We start from the raw sequence: 25,922 nt of genomic DNA, 5'->3' as shown, positions 1-25,922 counted from the left end.
ATAAGAAATAATAAATGCTGCTTACACGAATTTTTATTTTATTTCCTCTCTTGTAATTTTCTTTATGCCAATTAGTTCATTGATCTTCATTGGTTAATGTAATAGATTTAATAGATAGTGAGGGATAAAAGGTATCTGATGTTTGCAATATTAATTTACCAATTTATTGCAATGCAGTAGATCTTATGCTCGAAAGTATATTAAAAAAAATATACATATGTAATTAATTGGCATGAGTGTCTTCTTATTGAGCTTTTTACTGAGGGATAACAAAAATATGTACATACATGGTTCGATGTTTTTTGGAACATTTATTAACGAAAGGCCGACAATACGGATTATATTATCATTAGAGAAATAATATAGATTACATTTTCTCGAAGTATTTCGAAGCACTCTCTTCAAAGCTGATCTTTCAAAATGATCGAAAATTACGCGATGAAATACATTAAATAATCTAGACAAACTTATTACTTGTTAATCCTTTCGATGTCATTAGGATGTATCTCGATGTGTTTGATCCTAAGGAACATTCGAAAAGTTTTGCCGTGAATAGAAAAAGTAATAAATAATTATTCGTTTTATGTGTAGTACTGAAATATAATGTCTCAGTTATGAGGATCGTTAAGTCTGATTTAACATAATGTAAAAAAATCGAAACGCGCGCTTTATCGATATAAATAAACGCGAACTTATCGATATAAATACCTCTTGCTTTTGTAATGTAAAAGAAAGAACCGATATCGGAAGGGTTAAGCCACTTCGATCGATTATGCGCTGGCATTTACAAAACATGTACCAAACAATCGTATTGGTGAACGAGCACGCTCTCTCTGTTTCTCGCTCGGCGAGTGTTGTGAATGTTAAAAGCAACGTTTATATCGCCGGCGCCTATTGAGCTGATCGCACAATAGTTCATAAATAGTCCTATCAGCGATTGTACAAACGTCCTTTGCTATTACGCATTTACGAAAAAATCGCAATCAATTTTAATTCGGTAATGATGATGGATGGAAAGATCGAAGATTATCCTCTCCAGAATATCGCTAGTTCTCACACTTGCACTTGATGATAAGCGTCGTTTTAAATAGAAAATATGTTCGCACATCGGTGTGACCTCCTAGCATCTTCGACTCGATCAGTAGTGATTTGAGCAAATTAAGTCGAAGACGGGATAATTCTTCTCATGATTGCAGCCGCGCGATTACGGTAAAATATATAGCGAAAGAGATGAGATTAGAGTTAACCGGTTTCTCGAGGAATCGGATCCTCTTCTCCCCCTTCATCCGTTATTGTACGGGCAATTGCTGCGCCAGTCTACCAGACAGATATAGGAATATATTAATCACACACGGTGCATAAGTCTCCCGTTTAGTATAATCAGTATTGATAGCGCGCAACCCGCAGAGAGCATATGTTTTTTTCATCTGTGTGTCCAATCGCGCTTCTTCCCCTAATCGAGGCAAAGGCTCGAGTGGCAACACACACGGCACGAGCCGCCGCGCGCCGCGTCACTCTTTTTTTCTTTTTCAAGCCGATTACTTGAGCCGAACTTGACCTTTGTACGTATTTTTAACTCGCTCACTTTTGTTCAAATCCGCGACCCCCCGAACGAACGCGATCACCGGTTCCCCAGTGACTCTCGAGCACGAGTCGGAGAACGCGCTCTTGCGAGGTTCTTACTTCCTAGTTCTCGAATTGACACAAAACTACCGTATTTCTTCCCTCCTCTCTTCAACGAAGTATATTATTACTATATGTTTATATTATAGTCGTTAATTATAACAAGTAGAAATAAAATTATATACACGCATACGCTCTTTCTCTCTCTCTCTCTCTCTCTCTCTCTCTCTCTCTTTCACACACGCACTCTATACGTGGAATTATATTAGAGTCTCATATTTACTTATATGTTATAATGCGATGCAAAATAATGTGACAAGAAAATGCGTAGTTCTTTGCCGATGAGACTTTGCCGATTAGCGGCGTGTGAAACACGGACATCGCGCGCAGATACATTGTGTTCTCCAATAAATAATATCACACTCTACACAATTACTCACGAAAAAGAAATAAGTACGGTCTCGTCCGGGATTCGTCCGCGGATCTCCTCTTTGGCACATTTTCTTCTCGGAGACGCGATCGACGTTGAGGTCCAGAGATAATAGCTGCACTTCAACCCTTGATTGCATCAGTCCTGATTGCATAAGGATCAATTGCAAGCTCTCTTGACGATCGTTTGCGAAACGTTTCTAAAGAGCTGCTACGAATAGGTAGGCGAAAAAGAAGGGATCTTAATACAAGAGAAGCTCCCGTTTTAGGAGAGAGTCCTATTGCACCACCGCTAGGGGTGGATTATGCTGCGTCCTGATAACCTCCGCGACACGCCGGAACGGCAATTGGAGATGATAGTAGGCGCAATAGGGCAATGGATCCCAATACACGAAGAGGGACTCCCTCTTGTCCAGCACCGTTCCTAGAAGATGGGGTGCGGTCTCGCTGATTGTTTGTTTGAGAGCACTCGCTACAGCATCGGGCAGCAACTCCCGGCTCGACGTGCCCAGCAACGCCGAGTTCTGCCTGGAGAAATGTCGGCAGGGTTTCCACACCAAACGCGGATGTATCCCCGTGTAGCAGATGTAGGGCAGGCTCACGCCCACGCGACAGCCGATGGACACCAGCTCACCCGTCTCCTCCGACACCGTTAGCCGAAAGCTCATGTGACCGTTGATCCTGCCGCCGAAGGAACGTGCGAAAAACTGTTCGAGCCACCGCGTGATCTCCGGACGTTTCTCAAGGATTAGGCCTCGGTCCTCGTCCACCCGGCAAGTCACGTTCGCCACGATCCGTGACTCTTTGAGCGTGGTGCAGGTGATGAAGTGATCTCCGCCGGAGTCGCGGATCACCACCCACGGTCGCCTCTCGCTGATCTCGTGCTGCTGATTCCGGAACTCCCTGACAGTAGGTGGTAACAGAATCTTGGCGCGATCGCGCATTCCCGCGGGACCGGCGGCCAGCATCGTGTACCTGCCGGTGCGGAATGCATTTCGCTCGTAGAGCGCGGACAGATCTTGCATCGATCGGAGCAGAAAGTGTTGCGGGGTCGGAAGACCGAGCATACGACAGCGACGTAGCAGCTCCAACGGGTCGTCCAGCGCGGTTACCTGACTGGCATCGGGCACGAAGCACTCGCAGCCCATGATCTCCAAGTGCGGCTTCGCCAGGGCGTCGTAATATGCGGTGCTGGCGGCGCTCACCGGTATATAATAAGCCACCCGTTCACGCTGGACGATATCTTTCAGCGCCTTTATGTACTCGACAACGTTCCTGGGCCCGGGCCGTGGTATCGTGTAGTACTTGGAACAGGCGGTCGAGAATCTGGCCAGGCCGAACAGGCCCTCGAGATCGCACACCACCACCCGGGCGCCGGCCTTGTAGAAGTTACGCGCCAGATGCACCGCCTGTACCGTGCTACCACCACTGATCAGCACGCATCGTTTGTTGCGCGATCTCTCATAAGCCGGGGTGTGCAGCAAGGTGATGAACCACTTGAGGGCGGTCAGCGGCAGCTGTAGAACCACCCAGAACAAGCAGACCCAGGCGGACGCCCAGAGAGCGGGCGCCCAGATCGCGTAGCCGACGACGTTGAAAACACCCCGAAGTAGACCCAATAGAAGTCCGAGGTACCAAAACATGACCCTCGACAGTATGGAACCGCTGCTCCGCTCGACATTCCGACTATCTGCCGCTAGCGGCTGTTGCTGCTGCCGTTGCTGCTGTCGTCTCTGATGGGAGAGTATCACCGTCGACATACCCGAGAACGACGATGCCCGGGAGAGGCTCGTCGGCGCGTTGGACGGCGGCACGATCACGTTCGACGCCGTGCGCTTCAACATGGTCACGGGCGACGTTCGGGGTGGCGATGTGGATAACGGTGTGCCGGGTAGCGACGGCGACGCGCTGCTACTTCGCGACATCGGCGGGCTGGAGGACCATAATCTGGACGAGCTCTCGCTCGAGCAGGCGGGCATCTTTTCCCGTTCGGTGTTTCGCTTTTGGAAACCCCGTCCGAGAGGGTTACGACGAATCGAAGGGTCCAGCCGATCGGTAGAAATCTTTGTATCCAGGACTCATATTTCCCAAGACCGAGAGGTCTTGGAAAATAACCGCCTCGGTTATTTCAGCGAAGGAAGAGGAAGATGAGATAGTTCTCCCCGAGAGTCAATCGTACTCTGATCGCGGATAGACAAAATTATCTCTCTTTCTCTGTCGTCAGAAACGGATGTAGAGGCGCGATGAAAGCGACAAGATGACACAACATACACGAAAATTAAGGCGCTATGCTGTTGCTGGCAACAATCGCGCAGAAGTTACTCAGGGCGACTCGTCCCGTCCTTAATTGTCGGTTTGCACACGCAGCTTTAACTGAGGCTGGGCCTCGAGCATCCCGGTCTCTTATGAGGTCTGCATCTCGGACGTACTATGAACCGGAGCCTTATCTAATCGTCGCGCCTCAGACACCGCGACGAAAAGAAAGAAGTCGCAAAATATGTCGCATCTGCTCTCGCTTTTTTTCCCCTTCCTTTTTTTCTTTCCCCCATACAAATTAATTACGCGAAGAAAAATGGAGATAGAGAAAGAGAGGAAATGTGAAAAGAAAGTCTTGGTGCGAACATTGAGAGTTTTTTTGTACATGTCACTATAGATCACCGTGTATGTAAATGACCATTATATTTACCGGATTGTTATTGATCATCTTCGGTCATAAATTTGGACAATCGTGCATCGATAACTCATTATAATAATGTTAAAATGTTATAATTATAGTAAATTTATGATCTCGTTAAAAATTATTTTAACGTCATCTGTCAAAACTGCATTTCGACTACAAAATCCTACACGAGCTTTTATTGGATAATTGTTTAATCATAATTATTATCTTAATGAAATGACGAAGAATAAAAATAATGAACTTAATTTGGATTGACGATTAATCAAATATATTTGTTCCTTTTAGCACGCAGATGCAAAATAATATTGATACAAAGTAATATTTTAAGAAGATTAGCCCGTAATTATTAAATAAACCACGCCATAAATAATGTTGTAATATTAATTCATAATGTCGTAATATTAATAACAATATTAGTATCAATTGATATTTAAAATATATCGATATATTACTGTTTGATCGAAACGAGATTTGAAGATAAGTTAATTATTATGCTCATTTAAGTTATTAGTTAGTAATAAATAATTTTTATAAGTTATTTAGTCATTATATGTTAATAAAATGAAGAACGTGAAGAGTAGAAAAATGAATAAAAAAGAATAAATGAAAAATCGAAATTTTTTTGAATACACACAACTTTATTTCGTACATTTATAGAATATACTTATCTTGTAAATTATATAATACGTTATGGTCTTATTTGGCTTAATGAAATACAATAATTTACTGTCTTTAGAATTTGTTTGTTCTCTCTTTGCTGTTACGGCACTTGAGCCAGTATAATCTCGATCACTATTTTCTAGATGAACGAAAGAAGTTACCGATCCTGTAGAATTTTCGTATTTTATCCGAAACTTCAGTGAGTAGATTACATTCTCGGGGAAAATCCATCAAAAGGCAAGACATTGAATTGACTTTCTTAATGTTAATATACATTCAGCTTTATGTGCTATTCTGTTATTCTCGTACACTGATTGTTACATTAAAAACGAAGGGATTAAAACGTACAAATTTTCTTTCGAATCAACGAAAGACGTGACAGCTTCTGCAAGAAGTAAGTAAAAATAGAAAGTAGTTTTGCAATTTAGCACGAAGTATCCGCAACAAAGTTTTACGTTACGACATTCGATAAATTATTATATTTCCCTGATTAGTTAAATAAAGATGATTTCTTACAACTTTGGCCCATTCAATATAATTATACCAATCGAAATTTTTTCTTCTACTATATAATGTTATGCGAATATCAACTAACAGTCGCTCTCTCTTTAACTACATATATTTATATATTTATATTTGTATAATGTGTGATTGGTATATATCATATATATATATATATATATATATATATATATATATATATATATTATATATATATAATAATATATTATATGTGTACATGTATAATTCCTATGCGTAAGGGTGGCAAATGTATTCGCATACGCGCATAAACACACTCGTGCAGGTTCACACATCCGTCGTATATCGGGTATTACAATGTTTTATATGTATATTTATTTATTTATATTTATATATTACTCTCTCTCTCTCTCTCTCTCTCTCTCTCTCTCTCTCTCTCTCTCTCTCTCTCTCTCTCTCTAAGATCTATTCTTATCGTACAATTTTAAGCAATAAATGTCTTTAGATGCTTTTTTCCATTCTACTTATATACAATTTCAAGTCTCTCTAACTGTATAATCCATAGTTCTTTTATTACACTATTCAAGTCCATCTTAGTGGATAGCAATCGTATGAATGAAGTGACGTCGCATCGTTAAGGAAATTTCCTCCGTGCTCTATTTAAAAAAATATTTGCTAATACACAACGTCATTAATGAAATAATCGCTTATCGCAGATTATCATTTTTTACGGAAGAATTGTACGGTTGTTATACCATTCTATGCCTATATATAAAGTACATTAAAAGAAGACGAGAATGCGCATCTTTAAAAAAAGAAAAAACTTACGCGCTATTTTGTCAGAATTACCTGCATAATAAATCACTACGAACTTTTGCACACGATAACATGATACGAAAACCACAATGTATTTTATACTTGCAAATAATTTATATTATATAATAACAGTATAACAACAGTACAATGTAGAACATCTTTCAAAAGCATTGCGTTTTTATTCTTCTGGTATATAATAAACTATATAATAAAATGTATTCAAAAATCTATGTGGTACTCAGTAAATGTATTCTATTTATACAATAACTGTAAATAATACTTCGCTTCGTGTATAATAAAGTAAAATTTTATCAGGTGAAAACAAATCCGTTTTGCATACTTATCTGTATGACTAGAAATCATAATTATAAACTTACAATGATAATGCCATTGCGATTTGTGGTTTAAGCTACGCATACTGTTATATAATAACTGATATATATCCCTACAATTTTCGCGCAATTTAATGATTTACTTTGTTTAAACGTTTATAATCCCTTTAGGTATACTTCTTTTTTATTTTTTTTCAAAAATAACAAATATTAGCTTGGTGAACTATTTCCAAAGAAGTATAATCTACGTTTCTTCTCTCAGCTACTTTTACGAAAATATATATTATCAAATCACACGTATCTTCGTCTGATTTCTCGGTAACAGCCGGTCGTGGAAAGTTCGACAGACTTTTCGTCCAAATAGAAAGCAAAATGTAAATAATTGACGATGAATAATTCGAATTGATGTGCATAGTAAGACAGATTCTTTACGCATGGTAAAACGTTGACTCTGATGCGTGTACATAATTTAACATTAGACGTTAGAATATCAATATTTTCTGTCTTTGATCTTTTTGTCTTTTTTATACACTCGTTCGAAGAATACTCGACAATGTTGTGCTTATAATATTTCGTCTGTGTGTGTATCAACGTAGAGAAACGTAAAAAAAATCCGGTCGAAATACATTCGCTTACATCTGGTGATTGTATCGTTAACTTCAATTTTTTTTGTTTTCTATAAAATTTGTGCTTTTACGGAAGTGGAGATGTATCATTAGGGAATACAAATAGAGTAGAGTCAATTGGTAATATCAATTTCGCAATTGATCGTAAAAACGATCTCGAAATTTGTAAAACTTCAAATATCTCTCACGTTAATCCGGCTCTTTGTAAGAAACTTAAACTCTTAGAAGGTACGCATGTTTATAACCGCTGAATGTAGTGAACTTTATATATAAATTTCTCATACACAGGGATTCTAAATTCACTTTGGAAATCAATCCCACAATTAGTATATAAGGATCACGGCACATTAATTTGTAAACCACAATCATTTGTATTTCACATTTATGTCACTGCTAATGACATTAGCTGGTGGATTTTACCTATGGTTTATTATTTTTATCTATGGTTTTGCTTAAGTGTCTTATAATTAATAACATGTTACATAGATACGGTATTGTCTATTACAAAGTTATGATTTCTATATCTTTGGATACAAGATTAGGAGTACATTGCAGTAATATATATATATATTTTTTTGTTAAATCGTAATACAGTTCTTAAATAGCGGTTATATGTGTATACCGTATGCGCGATAGAAAAGTCAAACGTATACAATGTACGAAAGAAAATAGTTGTACGATTGTATTAGAAAGAGATACTTTCCAATTCTCTTTAAGAATTGCAAAACATAATATATGAAGATAAAACATGGTATGAATAAATAAGATATATAAAATAAGAAAAGAATGTCAAACAAACGAAATTAAAAAATAAACATTTATCTATATAAGAAAACAATCGTATACATATCTTTTTTTTCATTAATATATTAAATAAATCAAAATTTTTAGTTATAACTATTTTCAAATTTAATTTTACGTTAAAATATGAAATTATAAAATTGATAACTTAGATTATAAAATATCGATGTAATAACATAGTCGATTAATATTTATGCGAACCATTAAATAAAAATAGAAAAATAAAATCACAGATTATATCTATATATATCATATTTAATTTTGTATATAAATAATGTATAATACTAATAATCATAATCGATAAATGATAATCAAGGTAACATATTACATAATGGTTGGAGATAACATAAATACTGTTACCATTTTGCGACTTAATGCACTGTTGTGTGCTAAATAAATTATATTTAAATATATATAAGAATTTAATTAAGAAAATTTGGAAAGTACATCTTACGTCGTCCCCCTCAATACAAAAATTTTAGGGGTAACATATAATATATAATTTGATTCATAATATAACTTGATTTTTAAAACATAGAGAGAGTGAAAAATTAGTACGCATAAATTTTATACAGACTTGTCAATAATAAAAAGTTTATATTAAATATATATATATATAATATGTAATTCATTTTAATATATTAGAATTCTCTCTCTCTTTTTCTCTCTCTCTCTTTTTTTCTCTCTCTCGCACAAGTTAATAATATTTTATCTATAACTCGAAACAATCGACAAGGAATGTACAACCTAGCACTTAATACCTATAATAATCATACCTTCTTGTTGCTTCAATAGAATCGATTAATAATGGAAATGTCATCGCGAAAATAATAAAAATGCAACAAACTTTGCTTACGCAGATACAAGTAGAATCACGAATACATGAACTCACCCAAAAAAAACAAATATAACAGATCACAAATAACAATAGATCGCGCGTTGAGTTCACGCACGAGAAAGAATAGAACGCTTTGTGTTTTGTTCATGTACAGAATTTCAACTGAAAGATTAATAGGTACACTGAAGTATTTACAACCCGCTAAGAGTTTTCCATATAATTTAACGATTTATGTAAGATAAGACTTCGTGCTGTCACATTAGGTGTTACTCTCAGTGGAGTTACTCTGAGACCGTAATGACGAATAACAGCCCTGACAGACTCTAACCGGCTTTAGGATACCGAGCCTGGATATTTTGGACTCGAATCGGCTGCATCTGCGTGAAGTAATTAACTCGGCTAAATACCTCGGCAAAGCACAAAAGACCATTTTCTTGAGATAAATACGATCCCTAAGACACTTACCTCGAGCAGAATACTTGCCCACAGTTGCGACAATGATGTCTTCTTTCGTATAGATTGAATCTAACGCCGCAACCAGCGCAAGAATCCGCTCCCTCGTCTTTCAGCCAGTGATCGGCAACCGTGCGTCCGGGTTTTTCGCATACGCTCCATGAAAATACTCTACCACGAGTGTCACCCACGTACACCGTTCTGTGATCCCTACGAATCAAACAATACAATAATAATGTACTTAATATTATCTCATAAATAATTAAATTTTATAATCGTGTATAAAAGTGAGTAATACACTGTAACTGGTGTGACCAAAAATTAAGACGTAATGTTTTTATTCAATTATTGTTTATTATTTTTATTTATTTAAAAAGAGATCACATATATAACAATAAGTAGAAATCTAATAAAATTTATTTTATTATGAGAAAATTGTCGGTAGAATTCATCAATATTATATGCTCTTCATAAATACCTTGATACCGCTAGGGCCGTGATGGATGCTGGTTCTGCATTGTCTTTACGATCGTAGGCAGTATGCATTGTTAATTTACTGCGGAATACCAATTGCCTTTGCCATTTGAAACCGTCCCGCAAGATATTTTGTGGATTGATTTTTCGCGGCTTCGTGTCGGCTTCAGTGACCATAACGAAACTGTCGGTCAGACTGGTATCGCTCTTACTAGTCCTCAACGCCCCTTCGGAATCTCCGGGATTGCTGACGGACTCGCTGTGAAATATAACAGAGGAATATCCCACGATTACAATAGGATCTCCGCAACTTGTGATTGTAAATTGTATTACCTGGTTTGCGTGCCCTCGCTATCGGCACGTCCACCACCTTCGCTTTTCCTGAACATCGGATTTCCGCGACTTTTCCTACGCAACACGACCAGTGACGCGTGATTATTCTGAGGTGAAGGTTTATTACTTGAACCATTACTGGATTCGTTATCGGAACACTCCTCCTTTTCTTCATGAAGCCTGGAAGCTTCTTTGGGATTTTCCGCTTCAGAGAGACTACTCTCAGAGCCACTTTTCATAAGTGCACCTTGAAGCAAAGATAAAAATCCATTATAACTGCATTAATTGATATATGCGCGACGTTATGATCCTTAGGCTTACCTGATCCTTCGGCAGATATACTCATTTGTTTGACTAATTCCTGAACTCTCTTCTTCGTTTCAGTTTGGTTGCCTTCCGTGCTTTGCTTCTCATTCTTTTCTTTGGCAGTCGTCACTTCTTCAGGCTTCTCTTCCTCCGCAGGCACTTGCACGTAATCCATTGACCACATCTGTAAACAAATTGCCCCATAGTTCGAAAATATTTTTGGTGAAATTTTGCTAAAATATTTTAGAGGAATAGAAACGTTATATCTTACACGAGCAACGCCATCAGTGGAGCCAGTCATAATAACATTTTGGGAGTCCCATTCGTGAGTCTGACTAAAAGCGACACATAATATTTGTTGCATTCTGTCGGCGCGGCCAACGCAAGTATTAACGCTTGCCAATTCTTCTCCATTGATACTCCATACGTGTAACCATGTAGCTGCGCATGTAGCTATGTCTCCCTGCAACATATTTCATATAACATTTTGTCACATATACTTCTACTTACCCCATCTTTACGTATAATGTTAATGTAAATACCGTTAATTCATTTATGGCTACTGCCGCCACTGGTCCTGCATGGCCCCTAAGTTGACGCACAAACAAGCATCGGGACAAGTCCCATATAATCGCCGTACCATCCCGCGATCCGGATACGATAACGTTGTACGCGGGACTGGATGATAAACATGTGACTGCATCGGTATGTCCGTACAGGCACTGTTTTATAGAGAGTTGCCGCTTGGCGTATTCCCAAACAGTGACGACCTACGAACACGCGCAATTAATACTAGCGTAAAATAGAATAGAAAAAGATAACTTCAAGTAATAATTTTTCACACAAGTTAGTCCTAAAATACTATCTTTCAAATAACTAGACTGTGTAAAATAAACTAATAGAATAAAATGCGATGGGCATTTTTTATGATAATTTATCTTTTTCTCATAAAAAAGAAATTATTTGAAATTTTCTGTTTCACAACCTTCTCTTTCCTGTAAACGAAAGACTTACGGAGCTGGTGCCAGCAGTAATTATCAATTTGGAAGACGGACAAACGCACGCCACTATTTCTCCGCTGCTTTGCATCATAGCCTCACCAACGAAAATCGCTTTGTCGCTGTCGTAGTTCCCTATTCTGAGGGAATGATCAGCGAATCCCCATGCTACGTACTTATTGTAGGAGGGTGGGATGAGTGTCTTGTTTTGTTCTACCGCTAACACAGCTTTGTCGAAGTGCAATATCTGTCCAACGGGACCCTTTAATTCTGTGTGTAAAGGAAAAAATAAATTAAATATTTAAAAATGTTTTATTTATAAAATTAATAAAAAATGTCGAGCAGAGATGCAGGGATACGAACCTTTAATGGGTTGCAGCGACGGTTTCAAATTGTCGAGATTATGGAAGAACAACTTGTCAGACGTAGTGATGCTCAGTCCAGGGGTGATAGGTCCGGGATCGATAACGCTGGTTCTCTGCGTCATCTTTTTCGCCGGATGTGGCTTCTTGAATAATTGCTTAGGTATCTGGCCGAAATTATTGATGAAGCCTATAGTAGCGTTCTTTTTCAGCGGATCGTCGATGCTGCAATCGAGACGGAATTAGAAAACTTATTCTAGATGAGACTTCGAAATAATAAATGAACGGAATTAATTATGTAAACTAACTTGTAGATGTCAACGTTGCCTTCGTAGAACAGATGATGGAATACATTGACGGCTTCGACAGCCCCCGGGCCGTTCTGCTTGCATCCAAATATCAGATCGATCCACTGATGGAGATGCTGCGACACGTAATCACATTCCAGCGCAAGTCTGTGTACACGGATAAATTCGCGAGGATCCTGCTTCGCCCAAGGTGGAAGAACGATATCGCCGAGTTGAACACCGCTTTGCTTAGAGCCTACAAGGAAAATGTCACGCGTGAGACCATTACGCGCGAAGAAACCTAAGTAACGTATCGTATTCGAAGAAGCATTTACCTAGATCAAAATGATTTGAATTGTCTAGGAATTCCGGGAGGTAAAAAAATTCTGGGATAAGTTCTTTCACATCGGCCATGTTATGTTTGGAAGCGGACAACCACGCTTCTTTTATACTATTGAACATCCTGTCAGCTAAATCGAAATGCCCACCCTGTGAAAAATTGTAATTATTGCACATGTCACATGTAAAGATCGAGGATAAGAGACAAATTACTGTGCTTTCGATATGTACAAACCTGTAATCTGAGAAAGTGTTGCGTGAACGGTTCCATTCTCACCAGGTAGGAACATACTATCATCGCTGACGAATAATGTGTGCCGTAATGATAAGGGGGAGTCTCTCCGTGCGGATCATCCCACTCTTTATATCTGCAAAAAAAAGGATAATCGTTTTAAAAACATATCTTTTCTACAACGGGAAATACATTTTTATATATCACTCTGCTTTCTATACCTTTTCTTAAATTGCAACAATCGTTCGGGACTTTGTGCGCCCATAGGTTTGCTAAAATCTCTGAATGTCGACGAGTCCGTGAGATCGAGTTCCTCGCTGTCGTAATCGGCTAAGATCCACGGGAATATCGGGTATTGCATAAGGTCGTTGTAACTACGACCCGCCAGAGTATTGAGATGCATCAGGTATTGGAAATTAGATATTTCTCCTCTCTGTGAGGAAAATGTTTATACTTAATAAGGAGTACAGGCTCTACTACTTATCCTGTTTGTTTTACATAGTTGTAACTACTAACCACCCATCTCTGGGTAACCGAAGTTTCCCCTATAAGATTCGAAAGCAAGCCAGTGGCCTGCTCGACATTTGCCGTTCGCCTTTGGCCAGCTACGGACTGCTGAGCGCTGTCGGCGATCGCAGTAGCGAACGTCATGAATCTTTGATAAACTTTGTTCCTCACTTTTCGCGGAAATGCCAGTAAATAGTTTCTACCGTCTCCGCTGAATACTTCCAGCGCCATGGGTTGCAATAAATATCGTCTCTTATGTACTTCCCTGTAGATAATATGAAGTTCATATAGCGATCTAAACTGATATTCAGATATTGTGCAAAAAAAACTTTATCTCTCGAGAATACCTGATATCTTCGTAATTAAACTTGGAACACTGTCTCATCGCCCTAGATCTTCTGGGAGATCCCGGCGACGGTAGAATCGGTTCGTACGCGTCCGGCAAACTCTCTATATCCCTTATCTCTCTAGATTTCAACAATGTGAATCCATCGATCACGTAGAAGTGTTCCTTTCCGAATAAGAGGAGACCCTCGGTCGTGTCCAAACCCTGTATTCGCGCGCATCTAAACATGTGACTTATCTGAAACGCGAATAAAGATATTAGAACAAGAACTTTGCGGTTACGGTAATTTCGTAAACATTGATTATATAGAGACGGAAACCTTCTCATGTTCCTCCAGTAGACGTATCAAAGTTTGATTGTCTGGAACAGTTTGATTGTTCTCTTCTTCCTGTTCGTTATCCTCGGGCGCTTCATCTGGCTCGCTGGCGTGGCGTTCCAGCGTGCACGGAACCATCGGCGGCTCGCTCTCGGTAGAAGTTTCATTGACATTTAACGGTGTATCATCTATAACGGGGTCTCGTTCGCGTTCAAACATTCCCGACGAATTGTTGAGTTGTTTCAAATAGTATTCCTTACTATCCATGCTCGTCGCTACTTTGTACTTTAGCTGTTTCTAAACAGTTAACAGATAAATACATTATGACTGCGAATACATGTAGATGCTTATGTTTAAGTTTCGAAATAATTCTACGGTTCATTATCGTAAAGACATACAACTCACATTATCAGGGTGCTCTAATTCAGGCCGATATGGATAATGTATGTAGAAAAGTTCATTCTTCATCATCTTCTTCCGCATTCTGCACGGCCCTTCGGTCATGTCCAACATCCATTTGTCCAGTATAGTAGGTGTCGGAGGTCCCCAAAGACCGCGTTCTCTAGTCAATTCCGTTTCAGTTTGCAGCCATTCCTACAAATGAATATTTTTAGCATATTATTTTTTCCACGTTAAGTTTTCCATTAACGCGGAATACATATATCTCTTGCAAAAGGTAATTATCGATTTTGTTGTTCGATAAGGGAAAACTAACAGAAATAAATAAAATTCTTAGACAGAATTTCTTACTTGATATACGTAACGTTGAGTGTGCAGGTTGGTCTGTTGGTGCTGCAAACGCCTTACTGCAGCAAGTTCCCTGACTAACGCGACGTGTTGTTCTGTCCATTGAGCAACGGTATTCTGATGTAGTCTAAGTCTTACGCGCACAGACTCTTCTTTTCGCACTTTTGTTCGGCTCGCTAATCTCGTCAATCCTCCTGTCACCTTTTGGATTTTCTGTAATTTTTTTGTATACATACACTACTACTTATCCAAATATGCAGTTAGTGTAATTTTATTTTTAATAATTTTGATAATACAGATAACATATAGACACAGGGAAAGCTTTAACGTACCGACTGGATTTGATTGTGGAGTTCCCAGGGAACCCTGTATGAGGCTCTTCTTTCCGAAACTACGTAATTCAACCAAAGCTTCGATGCAGCTTCGTGAACTTGTTCTCTCACGACCGACAATTCTGGTGCCCGCTCGTTACCCACGGGTGGTGACAGAGTTACTTTGAAAACTTCCTCTATCGCGGGCTTTTTACATACATACAACTCCTCCCAGACTCTCGTTGCCGCTACAGCCATTAAATTATGCCCCTGGTGAGACATTAGTCTGTCGTCACTGGATTCCACTTGCGGGTTCACGTGCCACGTGGTTTTCATATTAGTATCCAACATGATCTTTATATCAGCCGTCAATTGTAACAAGCAATACGTTAAACAGCCAATAAATTCTAACTCGTGATTGCCAGCACCAAATACTAATAATCTACAGAAAAATCGTAACTTATTTAATTTCTCTTTACTTTTAATGAAAATATGAGTATTATGTGTATAAACGTACATAACATTTCACAGCTTGTACATTGTACATACCTATGAGTAGTAAGCTTATGTAATGCCTCCAATACCGCCATTTGATCGGCAATAGAATCGGTCGCACGTGACAGTAAGAATAAAATTATCCTATTCAGGCAGTGATGAAGGCCTTCCATACTAACCGCGCCGGGTCGTCTTTTCGCTTGTCCAATTAATTTTACAATGAAATCGAATACTTCATGCGGGTCTTTCGTCAGAGCGCCTGATATTTGAGAAATCACATATGGTAACGTTTTTTTTATTAAAATCTAATTAATTAATTAACTAGATTAACGTATACGCAGTGCACAGATCAAATTATTACCTTGCCATAATTTGTCAACTATTCTGGCTGCTACGTAGCAAACGTTATGAGTTATGTTATTGGCCGATCCACCAGGAACGACAGGTAACGCAGCCTGTTCCCCTATCAATACATCCGCGGCTAATAAATGTTCCATCAATATAGACAACACTTCTGTCTGATAACGCATTTGCTGTCCCGTTGACGCATGTTCCGGCCATGCTTCCAGGACAAGATCTATCGCCGGCGATTTCGTCGTAACTGGCAATGAGAGCGAGTCAACAACGATAACTTTAAAAAAGTCCATTACGAACTTCTTCGCCGGGTGATTTGTCAACCCGACGTCTTTCGACGGCGATCTCACTAATACTGGTTCTTGCTGCAATAATTATCCGGCATTAAAGTTAATATCTTTAATTGTAAGATATCTACAAGACGCGTCTCCATAAAGATACTTTCCAATTTGACTTACAAATTTATGTAGCAAGCTTTTTAAAAGTGTCAGTCCTGATAGTATTCAATTAAAAAATCGAAAGTATCCTTTTTTTATAACTTGTTGAATTAACATAATTACCTCGTCGGCTGGGGTACTGGCACCACTACTATCCTGACTAGAACTCGCGGGTTTCGGAAACAAGGTCCCAGCTAAGGCACCCAAAACTTCCGCGGACATAAAGACTTGCATGAAGTCAGTGAAATTGCGATAAAGGAAAAACAGGAATTGTATTATTGTCACGGGATAATCGTTTAACCACGCTGGTAATACTTCCGGGCTGTTGAAAAAAAGATTCATTACAAAGTAATACGACACAATTATGAAACAAATTAATGATTCCTCGTGATAACTCACTTGTTCGAGTGGTTGTTCAACATAGTCCGCACCATAGCTAGTAACGTTACCATTGCTTCGGGACAAAGATTAATTCTACTAGCAAAGGACGACAATGTGTGATTTGCCGGGACTCCGAACATAAAATTCCAAACGTTATCCAAATCGAGCTGCCACATAATTGTAATATATACGTAGTTATTATATTATTATAGTATTATTATTTTCTGTATATTAAACGCTAATAAAGAAGCAACAGAATCGATTTCAGGGAACAAAAAGCAACTAAATCACTTCATTTAGATTTAAAACTTTGCGAAAACATATATAGATTTAATATAAAGATAAGATGGACTATTTTTACCTTCGAATCGGTAGGTAACAATTTTACAGGCTGTCCCATCATGAGAGCAATGAAGAGAAAATAAAGTTCCGGAACAAGATCGATATGTTGCGGAAGCAACCAGCCCAGATGTTGAAATCCCGGTACATGGAGTCCAGATGGTTTAATTTCACCAGTTGACATTTGTTGATGACAACCTGTTACGTATATTATAATTATGTTGTATTATTATACTGCAACTATTTTAGATTAAATATGTAGAAACAATATTTATTGAAACGCTTATGTAAGTATAAAACCATTTGTATACCAAGTGCTAGTGCCATCTTGTTGTGATCGGTATGCCGCAGCCAACCACCATTGCTCGTGCCTTCTTTGAATTTTTGTAGAATCGATTGCACAGAACACATCGCTACAAGTATACGTAACCCCCAGATAACTGTAGTACTATGAAGATCAGACTGGAGGAACAGTAGTACCCAATCTAGGCCCAAAACTTTAGCTACTTCTTCACACATACTGCAAAAGTAAAGTTACACTTATATCATCAAACGTATATATTCGACGTGTTGACGTAATAATCAAAGATATTAGCACAATTTCTTACTTTACATTAACCTTGGATCCATTAAACAACAACGAATGTAAAAGCTGTAAACAACGATTACGTAAAAGTATACTCTCTCCTTCCCCGTCCTTGGTTCCTTCTCCTTCTCTAAGGATTAGGTGTTTTTCGGAACATAGCGGTAAAGTAGCCACAATGAATTGCCCAAACCTGCATAAAAGACAGATAAGAGAGTTGCATGTATGTAAATAATTAATATAACAGTAGTTATATATATACAAGTGCGAACGAAAGAACTGTTTACCATAATAGATCAGCTTGTCGTGGTTGACTCAATAATATACTGAGAAGCGCCAGAAGGATCTGTCTGGTGCTACTTAGCTTTACGTCGCTTAAGATGTGCAGTAATTTATGTACTAATTGTAAATCTCTCATTAATCGCAAGTTAGTTCGTTTTTCGCTGGATTCCGCTATTAGCTCATACAAATGTTCAAGAAGAGATCTTAGCAGTTCTCCAGGTGCTTCATGCCAAACCTGAATTTGAATTAATTAATTAAATCAGTTGTTTGTTTGAATGCACACTCGCTATTAAAATTATGAAATTTTTGAAACATACTTGCAAATCACATAAGAGATCTTGAAACGCTGTAACATTGGGAATTGCACTGGTTTCTCTGCCGCTGTCGACTGTCCCCACGAGACTGAACGTTAAGTGCAGTATGTGGCTGTTCAAGAGAGGACATTTTCTTCGCAATAACATAGCCAGGGTCTGATATCCCCTCCTGCGATCCATCTCTTGTTGGGCCGCTTGGTTGGATCTCACTACGCATACTAGTGCCTTTACAGCCGCATACAAAGATTCTACATCTTGGGCCATAGCTATTAAACCTTTTAAACAGATTAAATATCGCCTTTAGTCTTATCTTATCGTTAGAATATCGGGATGAACATTGTGCGCCACTTGAGTCTCATTTTGTCAATCATACCTAATAACACTGAACATCCTCCTACATTGTCGATCATAGTAGCTACTGGTTTAGGACTAAATACACGAACGCCAAGATAACCGACAACTACACCACCTAATGCTCTAGCTGGACCACTGAGGTGTCCCGCAGAATTATGGAGGACTCTGATAGGTGTGGCGTTCTCATGGGATGACATGCCAAGCTGTTGTACAAAAGAACAAGATATTAATCAGATATTAATGCGTGTTATTTAGTTTGAATTTTTATCTCTTTCTTTTTCGTTATATTGCACTCGAAAGATTAAGGCATTCATACTTGTTTGGCGATTGACTTATTATCCGCACGGCTGTAAACTTTTCTGATTTTCGCTAGGGTTAATTGCGACATAGCTTTTGCATTCAATCCAAACACAACCTTTTCTTCAGCTACAAGAGGTGCTAGATGTTCAGGGCCTGCAATAACATATATTATTAATATTTATTACTTATAGAATTATATATTTTAAAAATTAGTCATGTTTATTTCAATACCACTCAATTGCGGTGCTTGCAAGCTTCCCATATAATGCGGCCCTAGTCTGAACAAAGTGGCAATGTTTTGAGAATTAAACACTTCCTCTACCAAGTGGCACGGTCCTTGTTTCCATGTCAATCTAGAATATCTGCGCCAACAGGGCGGCGTACCGATGTAGCCGTAAACCGGAGAAGCCACAGTTAAATTGGCTGCTCCACCTCCAGGAACTTGCGTGATGTAATGAAGCTAAAAACAAATACATTGCATATGTGCTATCTAGAAAACCTTTATTTCATTATTTCGTTTTAATGGTAATTACCTTTTGACTATGGATATGTTGACCATCCAAGTATAATGAGAAGCTAGAGTTTTTCAGAACCGCGCGGTTTAGCACGATAGCTATGTGGTGCCACTGTCCTTCGTGAAGTAAATCGGGACACCAAACCCTGGCGCCACATTCACCCGTCCCTTCGGGTTCCCATTCACCTGTATCTAAAAAATGCACATTAATTTGTATTACGCCACTTAAATTTAATGACGCATACTTTTAGAGTACTCACTTTGCGGAATGGGTGTCTCCTGAGTGGATACAATAATAGCCTTATCTCTAGCACTAAGAACTGCAGTCAAACAAATTAAATCTCTTGCAGATTGCGGAGTGCGCACCAAGGTGAGTAATCGTACACAATGAGGGTCAGTTCTAGGATCACTAAACTTGTCAACACATATCCACGTACTGTATGTTAAGCCGGTCTGTGGCGGAAATAATCTATCGCCTAAAATAAATATTTACTTATAATAACAACCATTACAAAAATTTCTAAAATTATGAAATTAAATACATTTTAATTGTTATTATATCATATTTTTATTATAGTTATTGTCTGATCTAACAGGGATGATTATACATTAATTTTTTATCATACATTAATATGTTTTCAGCATTGTTTACTATAACGTAATGGAAATAAATTGAGTACGTCATTTACCTGATCCAATCCCTCCCAGTACACTATTGTCTGCAGAGACAACTGTAGGAGGTGTGGTACTTTGCGGGGCGACACTTGGTAGGTACAAACATGCAAATCCCTCAGCGCTCATATCCAGCTCCACGAAAGGTGGTAAAGTGCATGAACCATGAGCTCTGAAGTCCTTGGGCGTCGTCATCGACACTAATGTCTTAATCCGCGTTAAAGGAACTGGTCCACCCCTAAATTTGTTCGGCTCGATATCGTCCAGTGAAATACAACATAACGGATCGCCCAAACGTAGAAATTCTCTAAAAGAATTAAATTACGCGAATGATGATAATTCGAATATATTTCTTTTCTTTTTTATATGTGTGTATATATATATATTTCGATGTTACCTTAGATCTCTCGGTTCAAGCGATTGCGCAGCGAGTCTTTCTATGATGTACTGCAGAGGTTGATGTAGCGGGTGTGCTTCGTCTTGCAAAGCAATTCTACCTACTGATAGCAATTCACCAGCCATACCAGCTTCACACATTACTTGCTGATTTCTTTCTGATCTTACTAAGCTCTTGATGATCTCCGCCACGTACAATTGTAACGCTAGTGCCATTTGCGGATTAGATGGTTCAGATATAGACGGGAGTAGGTGAAGCATTCCGACTACTATGCCAGGATGAACCACAATTGGCTCAGGTGCAGGTGGGCTTAGGTTTAAGGAATTTATAATATATCTCTTGCCGCTTCCAGGAGAGTCGAATGACTTTTGCTGAAACGCACAGCCATAATTACCATTTTTAAAAGATAGTTTGGTGATACTCTGATAAGAAGAGTATACCTCCATGCTATTTTGCTTGTGACTTGGGGATCTTATCCCTACGTTAGCTAAATTTGGTTTGTCAAAGGAATCGAGCGCCACGTCATAAAGCAAACGCAGCAGCAAGCATGCGTATCCCAATGTCTTTGGCATATTATCTGGAAATACCGGTTCCAGTATACTCCCAGTAAATAATGATATTAGCATATTATGATAATTCATGGTTGGTATCATATCCATCTCAGTGATTTTCGTCTGCGTCGAGAAACACCCAAGTAGGCGTAAAGTATCGCACAGACTCGATTGGCAAATCTATAAAATCAATATTATTTTTATACAATAAAAATAACAGGCTATTAATAACGTAATTATTACAAAATGCTTCAAATCTGTACCTCATGATGGAAGAATTTTGCATTTGCTGGCTCAAATCGCATAGCTGTGCTTATAGTATGAAATACCACGTGTAGCAATGTTAGCAATTGGCTCTCGTCCTGCATAGTCCTCTGTACGATATCGTTGCAAGGTTCGTTTTTCTCCGATCTTTGCGGGCCTAATTGATTCTCCAGAGATACCAGAACTGACATTACGTAAACAAAACCCCCAACTTTTCGAAAAACCGTTCTAGTCCTATGCGACTCACGCAAACAGGCTAACAGAGACTGAAAAATAAAAATTATATTGTTAATAATTTTACAAATATATAGCAACGAGATTAATGGAGCAATATTAAATTCACCTTTAGTATATGTGTCTTCAAAATCAAGGCATTAGGAGGTGCTGAATGCATAACTCCTAATAGGGTCGCCATATCATCGTCACCACCCGCACTGAGTATCAATTCTCTCACAATACCAAGTGCCTGATACCGGCAATCTACATAGGGCACTAGATTATGAGCGCAACGCGCGCCTCCGCATTCTCTAAACACATTCGCGTTTTGAACATTACTCGCTAATAATGTTGTTAAAGCCTCCATTACTAAGGCACCCAACCGTTCATCCTCGGGGCATATCGTGTATTCTGAAACCATGTCAAATTCTCAAAACTCGCGTACAAACTTACGTATGACAATGTCTTTAACGAAAATTACCTAATCCTTGATCAGTCGCAGCTTGTTTATCCTTAAGTAACGTTGCGTACCGATGAAGACAAGTTACAAAAACTTCTAACATACCAACTTCTCTATAAACATCTTTAAATATAGCGTTGTGTCTGAAATGAGCGATTATATTTATAAAAAGTCAATATCTGTTATTTAAATGTATTTTAAAATAAAATTTCTCCTACACATTATCTTCAGCATATATTATTACCTGAGTATATTGAGAAGAGTTTCCATACACATAATACTGCAAGAGACCGAATTGTTCGTTTTCAATAAAATGGATAGAGATATGAGTTCTTTACACGGAACAAAATTAAGTTGGAAAACAATAAACTCCAGCAATTGAAAGAACTTCTCTTGTATCTCCGGATTCTTTAAATGGATTTTCTCTGCAAACTGGGACAGGGTATTCTGTCCCTCGAGAATAAAGTAATTTGCATTATCACTGTGATACACGCTAGATATCGCGTCCAATATAGTGCAACACAGAAGTGGTGAATTAGATTTCACGAATACAGATTGCAATACTTGGAACGCTTGAATATTTCGAACGCTTCCTCCTGCAGATACAATAAAACGACATAAAATATGTTCGCCGTATATTTTTATTTCACAAGCATCTTATTTGCGAAGTTACCTCTGTTACTTGGCTGTGGCAAGGTAAACCCAAGCATTTGAAACAAAGATCCCATACTAGCTTGACTCGGCTTTAATTCTGTATGGCCACACATCGTTAAAGACGCTAACATTAGTACCAAATTTCGGATAGCATCTTGTGCTTCCGCTCTGTTATCTTGCTCTAATCTTGACGGCGCGTGTCTGTAAAAATATCATTCTCAACGCACCACTACAAATAGCTACCGTATTTCATATAATCGACATTTAGACATTTACTTACTTTAACAGAAATTCAGATAGAAAGATATAGCCTTGACAAGCACGAAAGTCATCTAGCAATGTCTGAGAAACTTCACTGGAATCTTTTAGAAAACAGAACGCCGTTACGAACATTTCTACAACTTCTAATGGTGCCAGCTCAGGTACGCGTTGCATATTATCGATACAGAGCGCTATGCATCCTTTATCTGCAAGATGAATCAACACGTCAAGTAGATTTGATCTTGAACTAATAAAAGGTACAATAAAGTATCGAACTTACTATGAATATAGGTTACTACATTCTGTGTAAGACCATGTCGAGATAGCGTCATCAAGACTTCGGCGGCACTTTTACGCCACATAATATTGTACCGTGGACACCAACTGGTTATCGCTGAGAACAATAAGGTAAGATCGTCTTTGCGGGCGAGTTCCTCCGCGGGATAAGGGTGGCTACATAATCTCACCAATAACTGTAAGTTGTAACGATACAAATTAAAATCTCGCGGATAAAGTTAAATCTTTCAGATAAATATGAAACTGTTATTTTGGAAAGTTATCGTCACCTGAACGAATATCTTTTGTAATAGTATCCTACGTTCTCTAGGAGTAAATTCGCTATTTGCATCTGTAACGTCGGCATCTTCTTCGTTCATCTCAGGCAGATCGAAGAACAGATACAAACATTTCACCAAAGTTGACGGTACCGAGGCAGCGGTCATGGCCTGAAAAGAATTTGACGTTGCAGAAAAAGAATTCGCTTTCGGAAATGGATAATCAACCGAAGAAATTCAATTCACTTGTATCAGAGACGCGTCACCCGCCGCCAACAGATTCAATGCGGACAGCAACATCCAGCCGTTGCTCGACTCCTCGCTGTTCTCGATCTCTAGAAACTTGACGATGGCACAGCTCGCCGTCTCGGTGCTCTGGTTGCTCGCTCTCCTCCTGATCTCGGACACCATCAGTCTTGATACTTGTTGCGCGAATGCCAAAATGTCCCAGAACTTTTCGTTCATGTCTCCCGATGGACTAGAGCCAAATACCTAGCGGCACGAGACGGTCTCTTTATAATTACAACGACGACGCAAGAAATATGCGGAAACCACATTTTTTTCTAAAGCGAATGATCCGTTCTCGAATGTCGAAGGGAAGAAAGCACTTGGGCAACGCTGCTTTATACCGGAATGGAGTATCTTATATTAAAGAATCCACTTTTATGCTCTACCTTGCAAAATAATGGCAACATGTTGTACAATTTATCATCGCGTTCAGTGTCAGAGAGGGGATGCGGCGGATGGGTGTACTCGGAGAAGAGTTTCTTGAGGTGCATAAGCCCCAGAGCGGTGTGCTGAGGATTCGTGCCGCCGGCGCAATCGTCCAGGCCACCGGTACCGCTCGAGCTCATACTTCCGACGCTGGTACCCCCTCTTAATTTGCGCATTATGTTCATACTTAAGATTTGCTGAAAAGAAGAAGAGGAAACATAGATATCCGGCATTTCGAAGTTCTCCAGCTGCGACACGGGAGAAACCTTGGCATCGTTGCGCAAAAGGACAACTTTTTCACGGATCTACCATTCAAACAACATTGAAACTGCAAAGCAGACTGCAAAGTGACAACAATGACAGGTATAATCTCTTTCTTAACTTGATATGTAAAAAACGGAGTAAAGAAAGATAACGGTTAGAAAAAAAGAGGATAATACGCTCGACACGAGCTCAACTTTCTCGTCATAGCTGGTCAATAGAAGAGCTGATCGATACGAATGAGCTATTTTAACGAATTGACGAAAATGTCAACGTGCTCAAAAGAAACGACGCAAAACGACACACATACACACACACACACACACACGCACAGGCATTGAGAAACATACGTTGAATCGCGATTTAACAACTCAGGCGATCGGCAAGGGGCGCGTGTGCGGGAGCAGAGTAGCAGAGCATGACGGCGTATCCGCGCGCGGCCGTCGTGCCGACGTCGTCGCGGGTGTCAACGTCGCGGGCAGCATGGAGCGACTCGTCGAAAATGGCACGGCAAACGGCATCGGCGATCCTCCCCGGCGTCGAGTCGAGCGTGTGCGACTGCGACAGGCCGATCGCGGGTCGGCGGTCAGCGCACACGGATCAGCGGCATCGTCGCTCGCGCCGAGAATCCGGCTCAATATTTACGTCCGCGTAGTCCGTCCGCCCGCCCGCCCGCTCGTTCTCACTCCCTCCCTCTCATTCTCTCTCTCTCTCTCTCCCTCTTTCTCGCGAAACGTCAGACGAGATCGGGATGTCACACCGCGCATATACACAGACACGCGCGCACACGCACGCGAGTGACACGTACACGCGCGTATACTCCGCGAAAACGTCGGCGTCGTGTCCGAATCCGCCCCAGGAACGTCACCGCGGAGAACGGTCTCGCGTTGACGCGCGATCGGTTATTATTACCTGGGACGCGCCTCCGTCCTCCGTCACGGGAAACTCTACATTTTCTGTCGGCGAGTCGTGTCGATTCTCACGGCGGGAGACTTTAATATTTCAGTGGCGGCGGCCATCTTCGCATCTTCGCATTTGACAGTTCGCTCGGCCCAACGCGATACGTCGATAAGCGGCCACGTGACCCGCGGCGTGGCGATCCCCCCCGCCGAGCGGGGAACGGGGGAGGGGGAGGTTTAAAGGTCGATTTTTAAAGGGATTCTCCGTCGAGCGGTGATCGAAGGGCCGTCCGTCGATGTTAACCACCGGCAGACAATTTAAGAATGCGAGGAATTATTTTATTAATTAAAAATAATAAATATTTATTTT

General features: G+C 39.7%; 2 protein-coding genes across 4 annotated transcripts; both read right to left on the bottom strand.

Moving 5' to 3' along the window:
• Positions 1-291: 291 nt before the first annotated feature.
• LOC143908008 (uncharacterized) lies at positions 292-5,122 on the bottom strand. The gene has a single exon (XM_077425224.1). The coding sequence runs from the start codon at positions 4,029-4,031 to the stop codon at positions 2,331-2,333; it is 1,701 nt and encodes a 566-aa protein (XP_077281350.1). The 5' UTR covers positions 4,032-5,122; the 3' UTR covers positions 292-2,330.
• A 227-nt stretch (positions 5,123-5,349) lies between these two features.
• Bchs (WD repeat and FYVE domain containing 3 bchs) lies at positions 5,350-25,678 on the bottom strand. Of its 3 annotated transcripts, none has more exons than XM_077425178.1 (47): positions 25,566-25,678; positions 24,353-24,589; positions 23,925-24,170; positions 23,691-23,849; positions 23,405-23,597; positions 23,144-23,330; positions 22,883-23,064; positions 22,454-22,805; positions 22,231-22,352; positions 21,877-22,160; positions 21,533-21,799; positions 21,159-21,449; positions 20,719-21,089; positions 20,339-20,628; positions 19,910-20,125; positions 19,669-19,841; positions 19,367-19,595; positions 19,152-19,288; positions 18,855-19,038; positions 18,485-18,756; positions 18,173-18,402; positions 17,911-18,078; positions 17,614-17,822; positions 17,325-17,500; positions 16,982-17,130; positions 16,706-16,904; positions 16,153-16,510; positions 15,846-16,050; positions 15,318-15,738; positions 14,989-15,198; positions 14,644-14,832; positions 14,242-14,535; positions 13,924-14,159; positions 13,586-13,841; positions 13,291-13,502; positions 13,073-13,205; positions 12,834-12,987; positions 12,520-12,754; positions 12,213-12,436; positions 11,866-12,119; positions 11,394-11,621; positions 11,123-11,314; positions 10,867-11,035; positions 10,546-10,792; positions 10,217-10,471; positions 9,751-9,948; positions 5,350-9,662 (listed from the first exon to the last, which is right to left on the bottom strand). In XM_077425178.1, exons 2-47 carry the CDS (start codon positions 24,575-24,577, stop codon positions 9,545-9,547), a joined length of 10,299 nt encoding a protein of 3,432 aa, XP_077281304.1. In that variant the 5' UTR covers positions 24,578-24,589; positions 25,566-25,678; the 3' UTR covers positions 5,350-9,544. The 3 variants fall into 3 exon arrangements, with proteins under 3 accessions (XP_077281304.1, XP_077281303.1, XP_077281301.1); XM_077425177.1 differs by having other exon boundaries at positions 25,004-25,640; XM_077425175.1 differs by lacking the exon at positions 25,566-25,678 and having other exon boundaries at positions 24,353-24,739.
• Positions 25,679-25,922: the final 244 nt, after the last annotated feature.

This window comes from Temnothorax americanus, unplaced genomic scaffold, assembly GCF_048541705.1.
Source record: "Temnothorax americanus isolate GAGA-0224 unplaced genomic scaffold, ASM4854170v1 Scaffold9, whole genome shotgun sequence".
NCBI lineage: Eukaryota > Metazoa > Arthropoda > Insecta > Hymenoptera > Formicidae > Temnothorax > Temnothorax americanus.
Note: the sequence above shows the minus strand (reverse complement) of the source record. Positions and strands in the feature narration are given on the sequence as shown.

Coding starts and splice junctions, on each gene's coding strand:
- LOC143908008 (XM_077425224.1), bottom strand. CDS start 4,031: ATGCCCGCCTGCTCGAGCGAGAGCTCGTCCAGATTATGGTCCTCCAGC.
- Bchs (XM_077425175.1), bottom strand. CDS start 24,625: ATGCCGGATATCTATGTTTCCTCTTCTTCTTTTCAGCAAATCTTAAGT. Junction 15,739..15,845: donor CATAAGCTTACTACTCATAG/GTATGTACAATG, acceptor ATTTTTCTGTAG/ATTATTAGTATTTGGTGCTG. Junction 12,437..12,519: donor GGCAACGTTGACATCTACAA/GTTAGTTTACAT, acceptor TCTCGATTGCAG/CATCGACGATCCGCTGAAAA.